The sequence below is a fragment of the Falco biarmicus genome, chromosome 11, assembly GCF_023638135.1.
Source record: "Falco biarmicus isolate bFalBia1 chromosome 11, bFalBia1.pri, whole genome shotgun sequence".
Lineage (NCBI taxonomy): Eukaryota > Metazoa > Chordata > Aves > Falconiformes > Falconidae > Falco > Falco biarmicus.
This window is the reverse complement of record NC_079298.1, coordinates 15375451-15389616: the sequence shown is the minus strand read 5'-3', so window position 1 is coordinate 15389616 and position 14166 is coordinate 15375451. Positions and strand designations below refer to the sequence as shown.

The window sequence follows — 14166 nt, the reverse complement described above, 5'->3', positions numbered from 1 at the left end:
CGGAAGTGATGAATGGATTTCCCCTTCCTCTCCATGTGTGCTTTAGATTTTTGGCCGGATACAACATGGGCTCGGGACACACCAAAACATGAAGCTCACTCCCCAGCAGCCCTGGCTTTCACGTGGGAACAGTTCGATTTGTGGAGCAGAGTGAGGTTTGGCAGGTGAAGCTTACCGTGATTTCCTGGGGAATGCCTTTCAGTTGCCAGGCAAAGAGCCCAGATCCCACTGGAGGCCAGGGGCAGCCTTGCAGGAGGGTGGGTGTGGGAGCCCCTGGGGCTGGGGGGGCAGCAGGGCCATGCCCTGCCATCCCTGTGCCACTGCCCCCGCTGGCGCTGTGCGTGGGAAAGCACTCAGGGAAAGCCAGGGTTTCTGCTGCTTCCCGCTTCCTCCCAGACATGTTTACTGCAACATGGAAGGTTTTCTGCCCCCGGCAGTGGCTGCCCTCCCACGCCAGCTTTTCGTTGTCCTGCCTGTGCTCCCCCTCAGCTCCTTTCAACCCAGGCAGCGGCCCCGCGACAGGCCACTGCAGGCATGAGTCCAGCCCCGGCATAACAGCCCAGGTGGGGCCGTGCCTCAGCACCCTGGCTCGTGGCGGCAGGAGGCCAAGGTGTCACGAGGTGTGTACGGCCTCAGCATCGCTGCACGCCGCTCGCCGGGGGTCAGTCTGTGCAAGGCAGCTCCCGCCAGCTCCTGGAGTCAGGGCCGTCTCCAAACAATGGGTGGAGAGCAGGAAACGCCGCATGGGAAACAGGATTTGGCTCCGCCGCCGCCGCCGCCAGCCGCGGCCCCTTGGCCCCTTTCCTTTCCCTGCTCCAGAGAGCCCTTCCCACAGCCATCAGCCCCGGGGCTGCACCGAGGGGACAGGGATGCTGCCACCCAGGCGGGCTGGGGCATGAGACCTTCTGCACAGCGGGCAGGGAGGGGGGTCGGGGCACCTCCCGCTGGGCTGGGGGCTCAGCATGGCTTGGGGAGCCCTGAGCGTGCAATCCTAGCCCTGGAGGGGTAGGTGCCTGCTCCCTGGAAGAGCTGCCACCCGGCAGGGGACATCAGTGGCCTCTTCCCCACCAAGCCCTGCTCCTGAGCAACCAGGTGGTGATTGAGCAAGTGGAGACGGGGGCATCTTCCTCGCCGTGCCCAGGCTATGTGCCAGAGGAGGTGGTCCCAGCTGCCCCAGACGCCAAGCAGCAGGGTGCAGGCGAGGTGGGGGCCATGGGCAGGGAGCAGGGGTCCTGAGCTGCCGCTCACGTGGAGCCCCTAGGCAGCCGCAGCCTCCAGCTCTGACACCCGTGGCTGGGACATGCTGGGGATCTTCTGACCTCTGCCAGATTTGGGACACACTCCAAGGACATGGGACTCCAGGTTTATCTTCTACTTCTCCTCCCATGGTTGGCAGGTAAATCGCCCCTTTCCCTCTGCCCCGGGCAGCCGCCCCTGCCCCAGGGAGGCTTGGTGGGACGAGGCATCTGTGGGAGCTCAGTAGCGCTGAGCAGGGTTTGGAGGGAAGAAACATCCCTTTGTGATCAGCCATCTGGAGACCTCAGAGGCCAGCAGTGCCCTCCCCTGCCTGCCTCTCCCAGCACAGGGCCGGGGTGTGGGCAGCTTGTGGGAGGAGAGGGGCCCCAAGACCCCCGTCTTGCTGAACGCTTGGCTCATGGCAGGGGGCTCAGCCCATGGAAATCTCCAAAAGGAGAGTGGAAATGTCCACTGCGTCATCCTGATGGATCTGCGCCTGACTTGGCTGTGCCTCTCCTGGGCTGGGGGTGGCAAAAATGTCCTGGAAAGGGGGTGGCATCTGGGTGATGGGGTCTGGCCCTGAGGCAGGGCTGTGATGGCCGTGCCCTTGTCCAGCCATGACATGCCCTCGTGCTCTCCCACCCCAGGGGCCATCCTGGACATCACCCTGATAGCCAACGTGCGGAGCCTGTCCCACTCCGACTTCTTCCTCTCCTGCGTCATGGGGGAGCGGGACGTGAGCTACCTGCAGATCGAGCGGGAGAACAAGATAGTGATGACACACCCCAAGACAGGCTTCCAAAACTACCGCAACCGCAGCAACCATGTCCAGGCCAGGGGCTTCTCCATGGCTGACCTGGTGGGGATCCTCTACTGCCTGGGGCGCACCCCAACCGAGCAGGCACAGGTGGTCTATGTGCACAACAGCCACAACGGTGAGTCGCTGGGGGGGCAGCAGGCAGCCCCCCGCCTGCTAGCTGGGTCCATGGGGGAGCTTCCTGCCCTGTGCTTCGCAGTCCCAGTGCCATCCAGCATGGTGGGGGGATGGCTGTGACCCACAGGCTAGGTTTGGGGTCCACTAGAACCGGTGGGATGGAGTGGGGAGGGATGTTCAGCTGGAGTAGTGTGGCCGAGCTCCATGGAGGCGTGCGGGGACAGGCAGCAGTGCAGGCAGCCCGCTGGGCTGGGAAGGGTTCCCGGGAACAGGGCAAGGTCCAAGAGGAAGTCGGCCACCCTTGGAGGAGGCAGGGGGGTCTGGAAATCATTAACCAGGGTGGGGGGCAGCCCATCGGAGCTGTGTCAGCCTTGTGCCCCCACCACAGGCTCCCAGGGAGGAGGTAGCACCAGGGCACATCTCCAGCAGCCTCCCCAGGCGCTTGGTGAGAACCATGCCACAGCAGCACGTCGTCGCTCTAGCAGTGGGGTCTCACTGAGAGGCACTGCCAGGGCGCGCTGCAGCCAAGGGCAGCACTGGGCTCTTGTGTCCTGCTCCCATTTGGGGCCATATAAGCTGAAAGGCCCCCCAGGTCTGGCCGGTGGCAGGGATACCACCTGGGGCAGCACTATCCCACATTGTCCCCGCAACCTCTGCTCCCTCCGTGCTTCAGACTTTGCAAAACTATCAGGACTGAATTTTTTTGTGATAGGTGTTTCCCTCAGGATGCTTTCTAGCTCTTTTTTAGAAAGTTTTGGCTAAAGCAGTTGACCTTTTGCTGAGAATGAGAGGTGGGAGATAAAAGTTTCCCTGCTTGTGTTAAAACACAGCTTTAGCACACAGCTGTAGCATCTCCAGGCTGGGGAACAGAGGCTACCGGTGGTGTCCAAGCATCCCCCAAGGAGCAGGGACCAGCCTGTATCCTCGGCCAGAGGCTCAACCCAGAAATGGCTGCAGTCTTATCAGAAATGGAGCCTGCTGGTCTGGGCAAGCAGAGCGGCACTGAGGCGCCGAGGAAGGGAGGCAGAGGCACCGGGAGAGAGTGTGGGGGACAGAGGGGACTCTGCACCCCCAGATGTACCTGAATATAGGTCACAGAGGAAGGTGACAGCCCTGGGACTCCATAGGCGTGACAGGGTGTTCCCTGGAGGAGGGTTCCCAACCAGCCCCCTGCTCCTGGGTCAACACAGCCAGGCCAAAAAAGCACTGTGGAGGAGATGGTCGGTGTCCGGATCCCAGCCCCTGCAGGAGTTACAAGTGCCGAACAAGCTGCTGTTGCTCTGTTTAATTTAGAGAAGTAGTAAAAGAAAAAAGGAAAAAGTAAGCAAAGAAATTACATCTTTGCAGGGTGAGGGCGGGCTCGGTACAGAACCCACAGGGGAGGCTTGGCACGTATCGTCTCTCCTGTCAAGCCCAAGAGCGCACCAAAGCAGGCTAGGGTGATGAAACAGAGGGTGGGGAATGCTGTCAGAGGAAAGCTGGCATCTCCTGAAAGGTCATGCATGAAGAAGAACATAGGAAGGATGATAAACCTTGGAAGTTTTTCTGTACAAAGTAAAGCAGATCAAAAAGATCCTGAGAAGCAATTTTCAGAAGGGTTTAAGTCTGGCAATAAACTATTTTTTACAATACCCAGAGCAGAAAGATGCCCAGAAAAACAGTTGCAGAAAACCAAAATAATTTTGGGTTTGCATCCATGTGCACAATAGAGAAGTTGGGAAAACTTGCTGGGAGATCTGTCTAAAATGCCAGCACTGGTAGCAGGAGACAGGTAGATGGAGCAGCGCGGCATGGCCAGGCCAGGCTTGCCATGAGCAGGGCTGCACCGCTGCCTGTGGGGCATGAGTGGAGGGTGGGTGGCAAGGCTGCTCCTGGGACGCCAGCCTTTCCTAAAAGCTTTCTGGGTAGGGAGTTACAGGCCTGTAAATCCAAATTGGGACCAGGCAAATTAGCAGAAACTGTAATAAAGGGCAGAAATTGTGGTTATGTGATCCCTGAGAAAGAGGCAGCTGAGTTTGCAGAGGGAGGGTCTCTGGGGTAGCAGCAGTGAGGATGCTGTGGATGACCCAGTTGACACTGTCTGCTCGGGTTCCTGGAGAAAACTGGGAAAATTCCCTTTCAAAGACTCTTTGGGAGCAACTCTGCACCCAGGGGGTGGCATGGGTAAATAACTGACTAAAAGAAAGGGAGCGAGAACAAGAGTTAATTTGTTGTTCTCGTGACACGGGGAAGTCCCCACCGGCATGGCATGGGGTCTCTGAGGGGACCTGTGCCACCAGTTGTGCTTACAAACAGCAGAACAAGTGGCCAGGCCAGCTGCTGTCCCCGTGCTGCCAGGAGAGCCGGGGAGATGGATGAGCCCTTGCGGGGGGCTGCAGATGCTGCTGAGCAGTGATGGAGTGACGGATAAAATTCAGTGTAGGTAAATGCAAAGCACTGTGTTTGAGGATCCCCAGGGGACGTGTCAGGCTCTCACTCCAGTGAGTGAGATGAAGCGAGACAGAATGGGGCCCACACCTGTGTGCCCTTTAAAAGGGACTGCAAAGTTCATGGTGGAAAGATCCCAACTAAAGGGATAGGCGGGGAGGCGATTCTGTGGAATTACTAGGACGCGGGACCCGTGTTGCCCTTCCCCGGGTGCCTGCGATGTGTGCCACCTCCCTCCTGGCCCCCGGCCACGCTGGGGCTGGATGTGCCTCAGCTCCAACCCAGCATGGCTGCTTTTAGTGGGTGCAAGCCGGCGTGCTGGCAGGCTCCGAGAGCAGCGCCCGTCTGTGCCATCTTTTGTGTCTGTCCTGGCACACCCAGGGCTTGGTTTCCCAGGCCCCGTTTGTGCTCGGAGCTGGGCTTCGGGTGACTCATGTTAATGCGCTGGGAGTTCATTGCTGCTGCATGCCCCAGCCCCTGGGAAAGCTGGAAAGCAGCCATGAGAGGGCCACTGGTGCTGTGGGCTGGAGTGCAGCCCTCCGCACACCCGCTTCCCCGCTCCCTCCCGAGCCAGTAGCCGGCCGGGGGCACCGTGTGGATTTGTCCCAGCTGTCACTTCCCCAGGCTGCTGCCACTGGCATCCTGCACCCGGCTGGGGCTGGCTGGCCGTCAGGCAGGGTGTCCCATCCCAGACCTTGGTGTGTGCCTGTGGGGGATGGAGGGTCGCTGCAGGGGCTCAAGGAGGTCCCAGCTCCCACACGGGGCAGGGGGGCTGGCATGTCAGGGTGTGCCAGCCGAAACGTGTGGCGAGTACTGAGCTGCGCCAGGGCCGTGTTTTGGGGTGGCAGGTCTGGGGGTGCGGGTGCTGCCCTTGGGTGTGAGCGCCCTGGGGGCAATGACTGCTCCGCTTGCTCGTCCTCCTCTGCAGCCCACCTCTTCCCAGTGAAGGCCACGCAATCTGTGAACGTCGGCGAGCCAGCCACCTTCTCTGCCAGGGTCCTCAAGAGGAAGGAGACAGACGTTATGTGGAAAAGAAATGGCAAGTGACCCCAAGAGCAGGCACAGGGCTGGGGCTGCTCCCAGCCAGTACCTGGTGCCTGTCCTGGAGGTGGGGAGGTGGCCCCAGGTCACCCCCTACCCCCTTGCAGGCACCTACTACCAGACCACGGACCGGGGCGAGGTGCGAGGCGACCTCGTCATCCTGACACTCCCCAACGTCAGCGTGAGCGAAAACGGTGTCTACAGCGCCACATTCATGGGGGACAGCCCTCTCTGGAGTGCCTTCTACCGCCTGATCGTGAGAGGTCAGCAAGGTCCTGGCTCCCCAGGACGTGGAGACAGGCAGCTGTACCCTGCCTTCCAGCCCGGTGTCACCCTGTGCCCCCTCTGCTCTCCCCGCAGCCTGCCCTGCAAAGAAATGGGGACCGTCCTGTGAGAAGGACTGTCCCGACTGTCTGAATGGTGGCATCTGCCATGACCATGCTGGTGAATGTGTCTGCCCTCCCGGGTTCATGGGCACCCGCTGTGAGCGAGGTAGGTGCTGGGCTGCCCAGCAGTGGGAGCTGTGGCCAGGACACGCGTGGTGGCCCCGCTGCACCAGTGCATCCCTGACCACAGTGGGCCCTGTTTCGGGAGCAGGGCTGGACCATCCACCTTCTCAGCAGGACACGGCTCCTGTGTCTGCTCCGGGTGGAGATACGCAGCTTGGGACACCCGAGCCGGTGCTGTGCTGTGCACGAACAGCACGTGGGTGCATGGCAGGTGAGGGCAGACCACACTTGTTTTTCCAGCCTGCCGGGAAGGCCAGTTTGGCCGCAACTGCCAGGAGACGTGCCAGAGAGACCAGGGCTGCAGGGGACTGAGCTTCTGCCTGCCGGACCCCTACGGCTGCTCCTGCGCCTCAGGCTGGAGCGGCTCTCGCTGCAGCCAAGGTACAGGGATGTGGGCATCCATCAGTTGATCCATCCAGCCTGGGCTTCCTTTGGGGCCTGGCTCTGCTCTGCTCTGCGGCGGCAGCAGCACCTGTGCAAACATCTCCCAGCCGAGAGTTGGCATGGGCTGAGCGGTGCTGCCTCCACGGTACTGCACCACGGCCGCCGGTAGCAGTGAGCTCTCCTCTTCCCACAGCCTGTCCCCTGGGATACTACGGCCCTGACTGCGCCCTGAGGTGCGCCTGCCGAAATGGAGGCAGCTGTAACCGTTTCAGTGGCTGTGTCTGCCCGGCAGGCTGGCATGGGCAACACTGTGAGAAGTCAGGTGAGGCTGGTGCGGGGCTGCGGTGGGTTTCTGTCCCCCACCCTCGGGTGGGCTCCAGCTTCTTCCTCACCGGTGACTGGGGGGGCCATCAGCTGCTGGCCTCACCAGCCCCCCGTTGCCTGCAGAAATAACCCCCAACCCCATGGAAACCAGGATGTTGCAAGGGGAGGATCTGATTTGGTCCCCCGGGGCTGGCCATGCCGAGAATGTTGCTGAGCCTGGCACATGGGTGGGGATCAGGGCTGGACCACAGCGTCTGGCACCAGCCCCCTGGCACCAGGGTCTGGCTGTGGGCAGGACCGGGGAAAGGTGCCAGCCTCTCTTGTGCCTGGTGAGGAGTGGGGCCAGCCCTAATGCCGATATCTGTGTGCCAGACCGGTTCCCCCAGATCATACAACTGGCCTCAGAGCTTGAGTTCAACCTGGGCTCAGAGCCTGTCGTCAGCTGCGTGGCCACTGGCAACCCACTGCCTACCAGCGACAGCGTGGAGCTGCGCAAGGCTGATGGCACTGTACTCAAGGTACCACCCCTGCGCCCTTGCCCCACCACGGTCCCCATCTTTCCAGCTCCTGGAAAAGCACCCATCTCCCCACCGGGCTGCTGGGCAGCTTCAGGCTGGTGCAGGGAGCCAGGGAGCTGACGGCACCCTCTGTGCCTGCAGCTCATCAAAGCCATCATCGAGCCGGGGCAGATCACCTGTGAGTTTCAGGTGCAGCACCTGACGAAGGCAGACACCGGGCTCTGGGAGTGCCGGGTCTCCACGACTGGGGGCCAGGACAGCCGGAAAGTCAAGGTCAACATCCGAGGTGAGAAAAGGGCAGCGGCATAAGTGGGACAAGTCAGGCTTGCTGGGGGAGGCTGACAGCATGGTGTGGCAATGCCAGACCCCCTGCACTGGACTGGGTGCCACCCGTCATGCACCGCAGTGCCAGCAGGCAAGTTTTGGTCATGATAAAAGACTTCCCTGACAAAGTTGGAAGGAGCTAAGAGGTGGTGGATGTACCCACACTCTGCTCCTTGTTGCTCCCAGTCCCACTGGTATCATTCCCTCCTTCCCCCTCAAGTGCCACCAGCGCCCCTGAGTCCCCCCCGGCTGCTGGCCAAGCAGAGCCGCCAGCTCGTGGTGTCACCAGTGGACTGCTTCTCTGGTGATGGGCCCATCGTCTCCATCAAGCTGCTCTACAAGCCCAAGGATGACACCTCAGCATGGTCATCCATTGTGGGTATGTGTCTGCTGGGGGGTGGGGGCACAGGTATGACCTGGGTGGGAGGGGACAGCTGCCCCAGCCAGTGGAGGTCTGGGGGGTGGGCAGAGGTCTCCGTCCTGGGACCCCCATGGTGACACCAAGGAGGGCAAGTCATGGGTGTGTCTTTGACATGTCGTCATCTTGGCCAACAGTTGACAACAGTGAGAACATCACCGTCATGAACCTCCGGCCAGTGACCGCCTACATTGTCAAGGTGCAGCTGAGCCGCCCAGGGGATGGTGGGGAGGGCAGCAAAGGGCCCGAGGCCGTCATGGTGACTGGGTGCCTTGGTGAGCCTCCATCTTCCCCAGCCAGACCCTGACTCTGACCCTAATGCTGATCCTACCCCTAACCCTGCAATGCACAGTGTCTGCAAAGCCCTGGGACTGATGCGCCATGACGTTTTGCTGCATTTTTGTTTGCAGAGCCCACAGTCAAGCCTGTGATTGAAGGCTGGTCCATAGAGGATAAAAACACACTTCACGTCAACTGGAAATTGCCAAGTAACTATGAGCCGGCACATGGGTTCATCGTCCGCCTCCTTGACTCTGCAAGGCGGCTGGTGTCTGACAAAAACATCACATCCATTTCTGTGCTTTCTGCCCGCATCGAGGGCCTGGAGTTCAACAAGGAGTATGGGCTGGAGGTGCTGGTATACCACTGCACCAGCTTGGGGCCCCCCTCCGACCTCTACAAGGTCATGATCAACAGCAAAGGTGAGTCCAGCAGAACACAGGGATTTATCACACGGAACTGCAGTGGTAAATCAGTTAGAATTTTAACAGCGGCCGTCCTCAGGTCTGGCTGCTCCTGTATGCCATCTCTGATAGAGCATGAACAGCTGCTTGGGGGAAAATGGGTCCTCCTTTCCCCACTAGACCCCACATCCTCCAGCGCCAAGCAGCTGAGAAACATCCCAAGCTGAACATAACATTCATCAGGCTATCACTACTGATGCTCACAAACAGATCCATCCTCCACACCCTTGCCCAACCCTGATGGACCTGTCTATACTTGCAGCATTTACAAGACATTGTAGCAACAACCTAATTGTACTCTGCATGAAAAAACTATTTCCCTTGGGTTTGCTTTAACTTTGCTGCCTGGTAATTTTGCTGTATGGTCACTAGGGCTTGGGGAGACCTGAGGTCCCTCCTGTGGGCACACGCACACATGCACGCAGCCCCCCATGTAGGTGGAAGACCATGGGGAGGTGGAGCACCAGCCTGACCAACCTTTCTGGCAGCCAAGGGGGAAGGAGTGCATGAGGCTTTCAGTGAGGCTCAGTGGCAGCTGGTACATGTTGGGAGGGCTGGTGGGTGTCAGGCTTGGAGGATGTGAGGTTTTCTCCGCTCGGTGCTTGTAGGAGCTTTGTGGGATTTGGGGTTATGAATGTGGGCAGGCTGGAGAAGGCTCAGAGAAGGCAGTGGGAGCACTGTGTGTGAGGGAGGGTTGAAGAAATAAAATATCCCAAGGGTTAGTCAATACAGACATCTAGCTTGGCAGTCCCTGAGGCTGGGAGCATTTGGGAGTACAGTCCTGCCCCACTGTTGTACCCGGAGAGCAGCTCCACCTCCTCCCGCAACTCCTCCAAGCAGGGGCTGGGGGTTCCTCAAACCTGGCACAGCTTTGGTTGCCGTTGTCATCCACGAGGTCTGGTCTTCACTGCAGCATTCAGCCCCTGCAGTGCCAGGAGCCCCGTCCCGGGACTGACACTCTCCTCTCCTTGTCCCAGGGCCCTCCTCCCCACGGTTGCTCTCAGCAGAGTCTGTGTCCGACACCGCCATCAGGCTCTCCTGGCAGGTCCCCGAGTACCCCAACGGGGGCATCACCAAGTACATTGTGGAGCTGCAGCAGGTGGGGGGCACCAGTGAGCCCCAGTGGATCGACACTGACAATGGTGCCGAGACCACCAAGATCGTTGGGGGCCTCAACGCCAGCACCAGCTACCAGTTTCGCGTCCGTGCCAACTCCCATGTCCCGGGAGAATGGAGTCAGCCCGTGAAAGCCAAGACCCTGGGGGATGGTAAGAGAGGTGTCCCAGCAGGCAGGGGCCACATGGCTTTGCTAGAGCTTGGGCTCAGCATCTGGGTCAGCAAAGAGTGACCAGGGAGCTCATTGTAATCTCCGAGAGTGGCTCTGAAGCAGCAGCCCAAGCCCACAACACTTGTGGGCACCTTTAGAAATCCTGCTCCTCCTAGTCCTGATGGGGCAGGGCTGGCATGGTGACAGCACGGCACCCACAGAGAGGCTGTGCCTTAACCAGAGGGTGATGCAGTACATGAGGGGCTAGAGGAACAGGGCAGAGATGGCATGGGAGGAGCTGGTGGTTGGACCCAGAGCTGGTTGGAGGTCCAGAAACTGGCAGGTTTGGTGGCAGGCCCCGGCAGTGACACCCTCATCACTGTGCCACCATGGCACCAGGAGCTCAGGATGTGGTTGTGGTGTCTTCATGGGGTCCCAGGGTGCTGGGAGAGGGCTGCTGTCTTGGTGCTTGGCCACCCATGCAGCCTGGGCAGGACTCAGCCACGGACCACGACCCTCCGTCCCTCCTTTTGACAGGAGCGCTGAGCGTCCCCCCCAGCCTGGGCAGCCAGAGCACCGAGCAGGCAGGAATAGACCAGCAGCTGCTCTTGGCCATCGTTGGCTCCGTGTCCGTCACCTGCCTCACCATCCTCTTTGCCCTTCTGGCACTTTTCCTCATCAAGAAGAATTTTTTCCACCGGCGCCGCACCTTTACGTACCAGTCTGGCTCGGTGAGTGCCGCCTGCCCCACCAGGACCGTGTCCCCAGCTCCCCACGTCCCAGCCCGATCCAGGTCACGCTCCGTAGCCTCCAGTCCAGATGCAGCCAGACCTCACTTCCACGCAGAGAGGGTGCGGAGCCCGCCCTTGCCCACGACACCTGCCCTGCCGGGACTGCCGCGCGGGCAGAGGGGTGCCCGGTGCCTCTAACCTCACCTGCTCCCATCTGCCAGGGGGAAGAGACCATCCTGCAGTTCAACTCAGGAACCCTGACACTGACACGCCGGCCCAAGCCACAGCCCGAGCCCCTCAGCTACCCCATCCTGGAGTGGGAAGACATCAAGTTTGAGGACATGATCGGGGAGGGCAACTTTGGGCAGGTCATTAGGGCCATGATCAAAAAGGATGGCCTGAAAATGAACGCAGCCATCAAGATGCTGAAAGGTGAGCCTGAGGGGAGGCAGTCAGGGTAGGATGGGGGATGCTGCTGCATCCTGGGCCACGCTCGGGTCTGAGGAGGGGCAAGAGCCAGAGGAAGGGTCTTTATTGTAGGACTGAGGTGTCCATCCCTTCTTTGCTTCCAGAGTTTGCTTCGGAGAATGACCATCGTGACTTTGCCGGGGAGCTGGAGGTGCTGTGCAAACTGGGCCATCACCCCAACATCATCAACTTGCTGGGTGCCTGTGAGAACAAAGGTGAGGGCTGTCCCCCTCTCCTCACTCTCCAGCCCCATGGCCCCTGCCCAGCTGTGTATTCCTCTTTGCTGGGGAGAGCCCCATGAGCCCAACCTCCTTCTTCCCCCCAGGCTACCTGTACATCGCCATTGAGTATGCTCCCTACGGAAACCTCCTCGACTTCCTCCGCAAAAGCCGAGTCTTGGAGACAGACCCGGCCTTTGCCAAAGAGCATGGCACCGCCTCCACACTCACCTCCCAGCAGCTCCTCCAGTTTGCTTCAGATGTGGCCAAGGGGATGCAGTACCTGAGTGAGAAGCAGGTACAACCCCAGCAAGCCTCTCAGAGCATCCTTCCCCTGGGGCCTGGGGACTCCTCATCAGGGCATGAGACTCCTGTGGCCAGCAGAAGGGAATGTGTGGCTCCTGCTGACTGCTGGCCTTTCTCAGTTCATTCACAGGGACCTGGCAGCCAGGAATATCCTGGTGGGAGAAAACCTGGCCTCCAAGATTGCTGACTTCGGCCTCTCCAGAGGGGAGGAGGTCTATGTGAAGAAGACGATGGTGAGGCAGGAGCAAAGCATCTCCATGGGGTCTGCACCAATGCAGTGGGCGGGACCCTCGCCATCAGCAGGAACAACCCATTATGTCGGGACCAGCTGGGTCACAGCTGCCGTCTATCCGCGGGGCACCCCCACTCCCCTGACAGTCCCTCTCTGTTTCCCCAGGGCCGCTTGCCGGTTCGCTGGATGGCCATTGAGTCCCTGAACTACAGCGTGTACACCACCAAGAGCGATGTGTAAGTCCTGCAGGCAGGGGCACTGGGGCTGGGGCATCACCATGGCCACCTCCATCCCTCTCCAGGGTGGTCAGTGCAGTAATGCTTTTGCTCTGGGTGCTGCAAGGGCAGGAGGTGATGCTGATGCATCTCCCTGGGGAGCCGCTGGCTTGGCCCAAGCCCTGGCTGCCCACTTCTCCCTCTGCTTTGTCCCATGCCCATCAGCGGGGCATGGCTGAGGGCTCCATCACAGCCTCGGCTCCTGCCCTTTCAGGTGGTCATTCGGTGTCCTGCTCTGGGAGATCGTCAGCTTGGGTAAGGCTCTTCTGTGTCCCCTGCCTCCACTCAGGTCCCTGCAGATCTGGTCCTCCTGCAGCCCCAGAGGGGACACCCTGGGTACCACCCCTGTCACAACCAGCTGTGTGTCTCTGGCTGCAGGAGGGACACCATACTGCGGGATGACGTGCGCTGAGCTCTATGAGAAGCTGCCCCAGGGCTACCGCATGGAGAAGCCACGCAACTGTGATGATGAAGTGTAAGTGGGCAGAGCCCCAGCTGATGGTGGCACCTACATCTTCCCTACTACTTCCCACCTACATCAATCCCCACTGCCCCACAGGGTTCCAACCGGCTTGCAGTAGCTCTTGCCTGGTTCCCGCCTGCACTGAGGCTGGGGGTTGACCTGGGGTCCCACATCTCAAACACCCTTTCTGGGCTTTAGTTTCCTGCCTGCTTGCCCCCATCTCCCACAAACAACTTTTCTGGCCCCTCTCCCCGCCCTGTGCATGCTGAGCCACTGCCGGCTCTCTGCCCCCAGGTACGAGCTGATGCGGCAGTGCTGGCGTGACCGTCCCTACGAGCGCCCACCCTTCGCCCAGATCTCCATGCAGCTCATCCGCATGCTGGAGGCCAGGAAGGTGAGTGACAGCAGCTCAGTGGGAGCGATGCCCACCCTGCGCAGGGTATGTCCAAATGCGGGGGGGCTCGGGGCAGGGGGACATCCAGCAGCAGAACCTGTGTGACCCCAGCATGTTTGGGAGTAACCCCAGCATCACGTTTGGGGTGTGGGGAGCCCCGTTGTCTCCCTCCAGAGCACAGCACCCACAAGTGTGCCGGTGGGGATGGGAGGTAGATGGGGACAGTGTTTACAACTGGCTGCTGACTGGGGTTCCCCCACAGGCCTACGTGAACATGGCCCTGTTCGAGAACTTCACCTACGCAGGGATTGATGCCACCGCTGAAGAAGCGTGAGGCTGCGCTGGCACCGCACAGAGGGGCAACGCTGGCCCCAGCCTGCTGGGACAGTGCTATGGGGACAAGGGGCTGCCTGTCCCCCTCTGAGGCTGAGCAACAAAATGCCAGTGCCCTTTCCCAAACTGCCTTCCCTGCAGCAGGACTGTGCCATCCCCTCGCTGGCTGCCCACCCAGCATGTGCTGGCCACGCTGGCATGCCGACAGCCACTGAAATGGCCCCACGCTACTGGGGGACATGCCGGGATGGCCCCCAAGGACAAGCAGCAGCAGGATGTTTGCAACAGAGCGGGCAGGAGAGGGTCTCCCTCAGAAGCCTGGGTGCTGCCACCTGCACCCACAGACACAAATGCCCAAGCTCTGGAATGAGGGAAGAAGCAGTGACCCGGCAGCTGCCTGCCCTGAGGCTCTCAGTGTGCTCTGGGCCTGAAGTGGTGCCAGCAGGGCTGTGAGCATCGCTGCCGGCGTGGGATGTGGGACAGGGCCACCCCGGTGGGTGCAAAAGGAACAAGGGACAGCGTTGGTTGTGCACGGCCGCCAGCTCTGTGGTAGCCCTTTGACGGTGTCAGCTCTGCCTTACAGACAATAAACATGGTGCAACAGGCAGCTGGGTCCAGAGG

At 60.4% G+C, this 14166-nt stretch overlaps 1 protein-coding gene across 2 annotated transcripts; it reads left to right on the top strand.

Moving 5' to 3' along the window:
* The first annotated feature begins 735 nt into the window (after window positions 1-735).
* TIE1 (tyrosine kinase with immunoglobulin like and EGF like domains 1) lies at window positions 736-14150 on the top strand. Of its 2 annotated transcripts, none has more exons than XM_056355913.1 (23): window positions 736-1396; window positions 1884-2171; window positions 5526-5636; window positions 5746-5901; window positions 5999-6130; window positions 6388-6528; window positions 6725-6853; window positions 7228-7373; window positions 7515-7659; window positions 7918-8076; window positions 8253-8390; window positions 8526-8816; window positions 9836-10126; window positions 10663-10976; window positions 11078-11288; window positions 11429-11539; window positions 11650-11840; window positions 11968-12081; window positions 12246-12316; window positions 12570-12610; window positions 12734-12830; window positions 13113-13212; window positions 13475-14150. In XM_056355913.1, exons 1-23 carry the CDS (start codon window positions 1351-1353, stop codon window positions 13544-13546), a joined length of 3495 nt encoding a protein of 1164 aa, XP_056211888.1. In that variant the 5' UTR covers window positions 736-1350; the 3' UTR covers window positions 13547-14150. The 2 variants fall into 2 exon arrangements, with proteins under 2 accessions (XP_056211888.1, XP_056211889.1); XM_056355914.1 differs by having other exon boundaries at window positions 740-1396; window positions 10663-10856.
* The last annotated feature ends 16 nt before the right edge of the window (window positions 14151-14166 follow it).

Bases quoted from the DNA above. Each gene is read 5' to 3' on its own strand.
- TIE1 (XM_056355913.1), top strand. From the start codon at position 1,351: ATGGGACTCCAGGTTTATCTTCTACTTCTCCTCCCATGGTTGGCAG. The intron at 6,131-6,387 runs GTAGGTGCTGGG...TTGTTTTTCCAG, and splicing joins GGGCACCCGCTGTGAGCGAG to CCTGCCGGGAAGGCCAGTTT. The intron at 7,660-7,917 runs GTGAGAAAAGGG...TTCCCCCTCAAG, and splicing joins AGTCAAGGTCAACATCCGAG to TGCCACCAGCGCCCCTGAGT.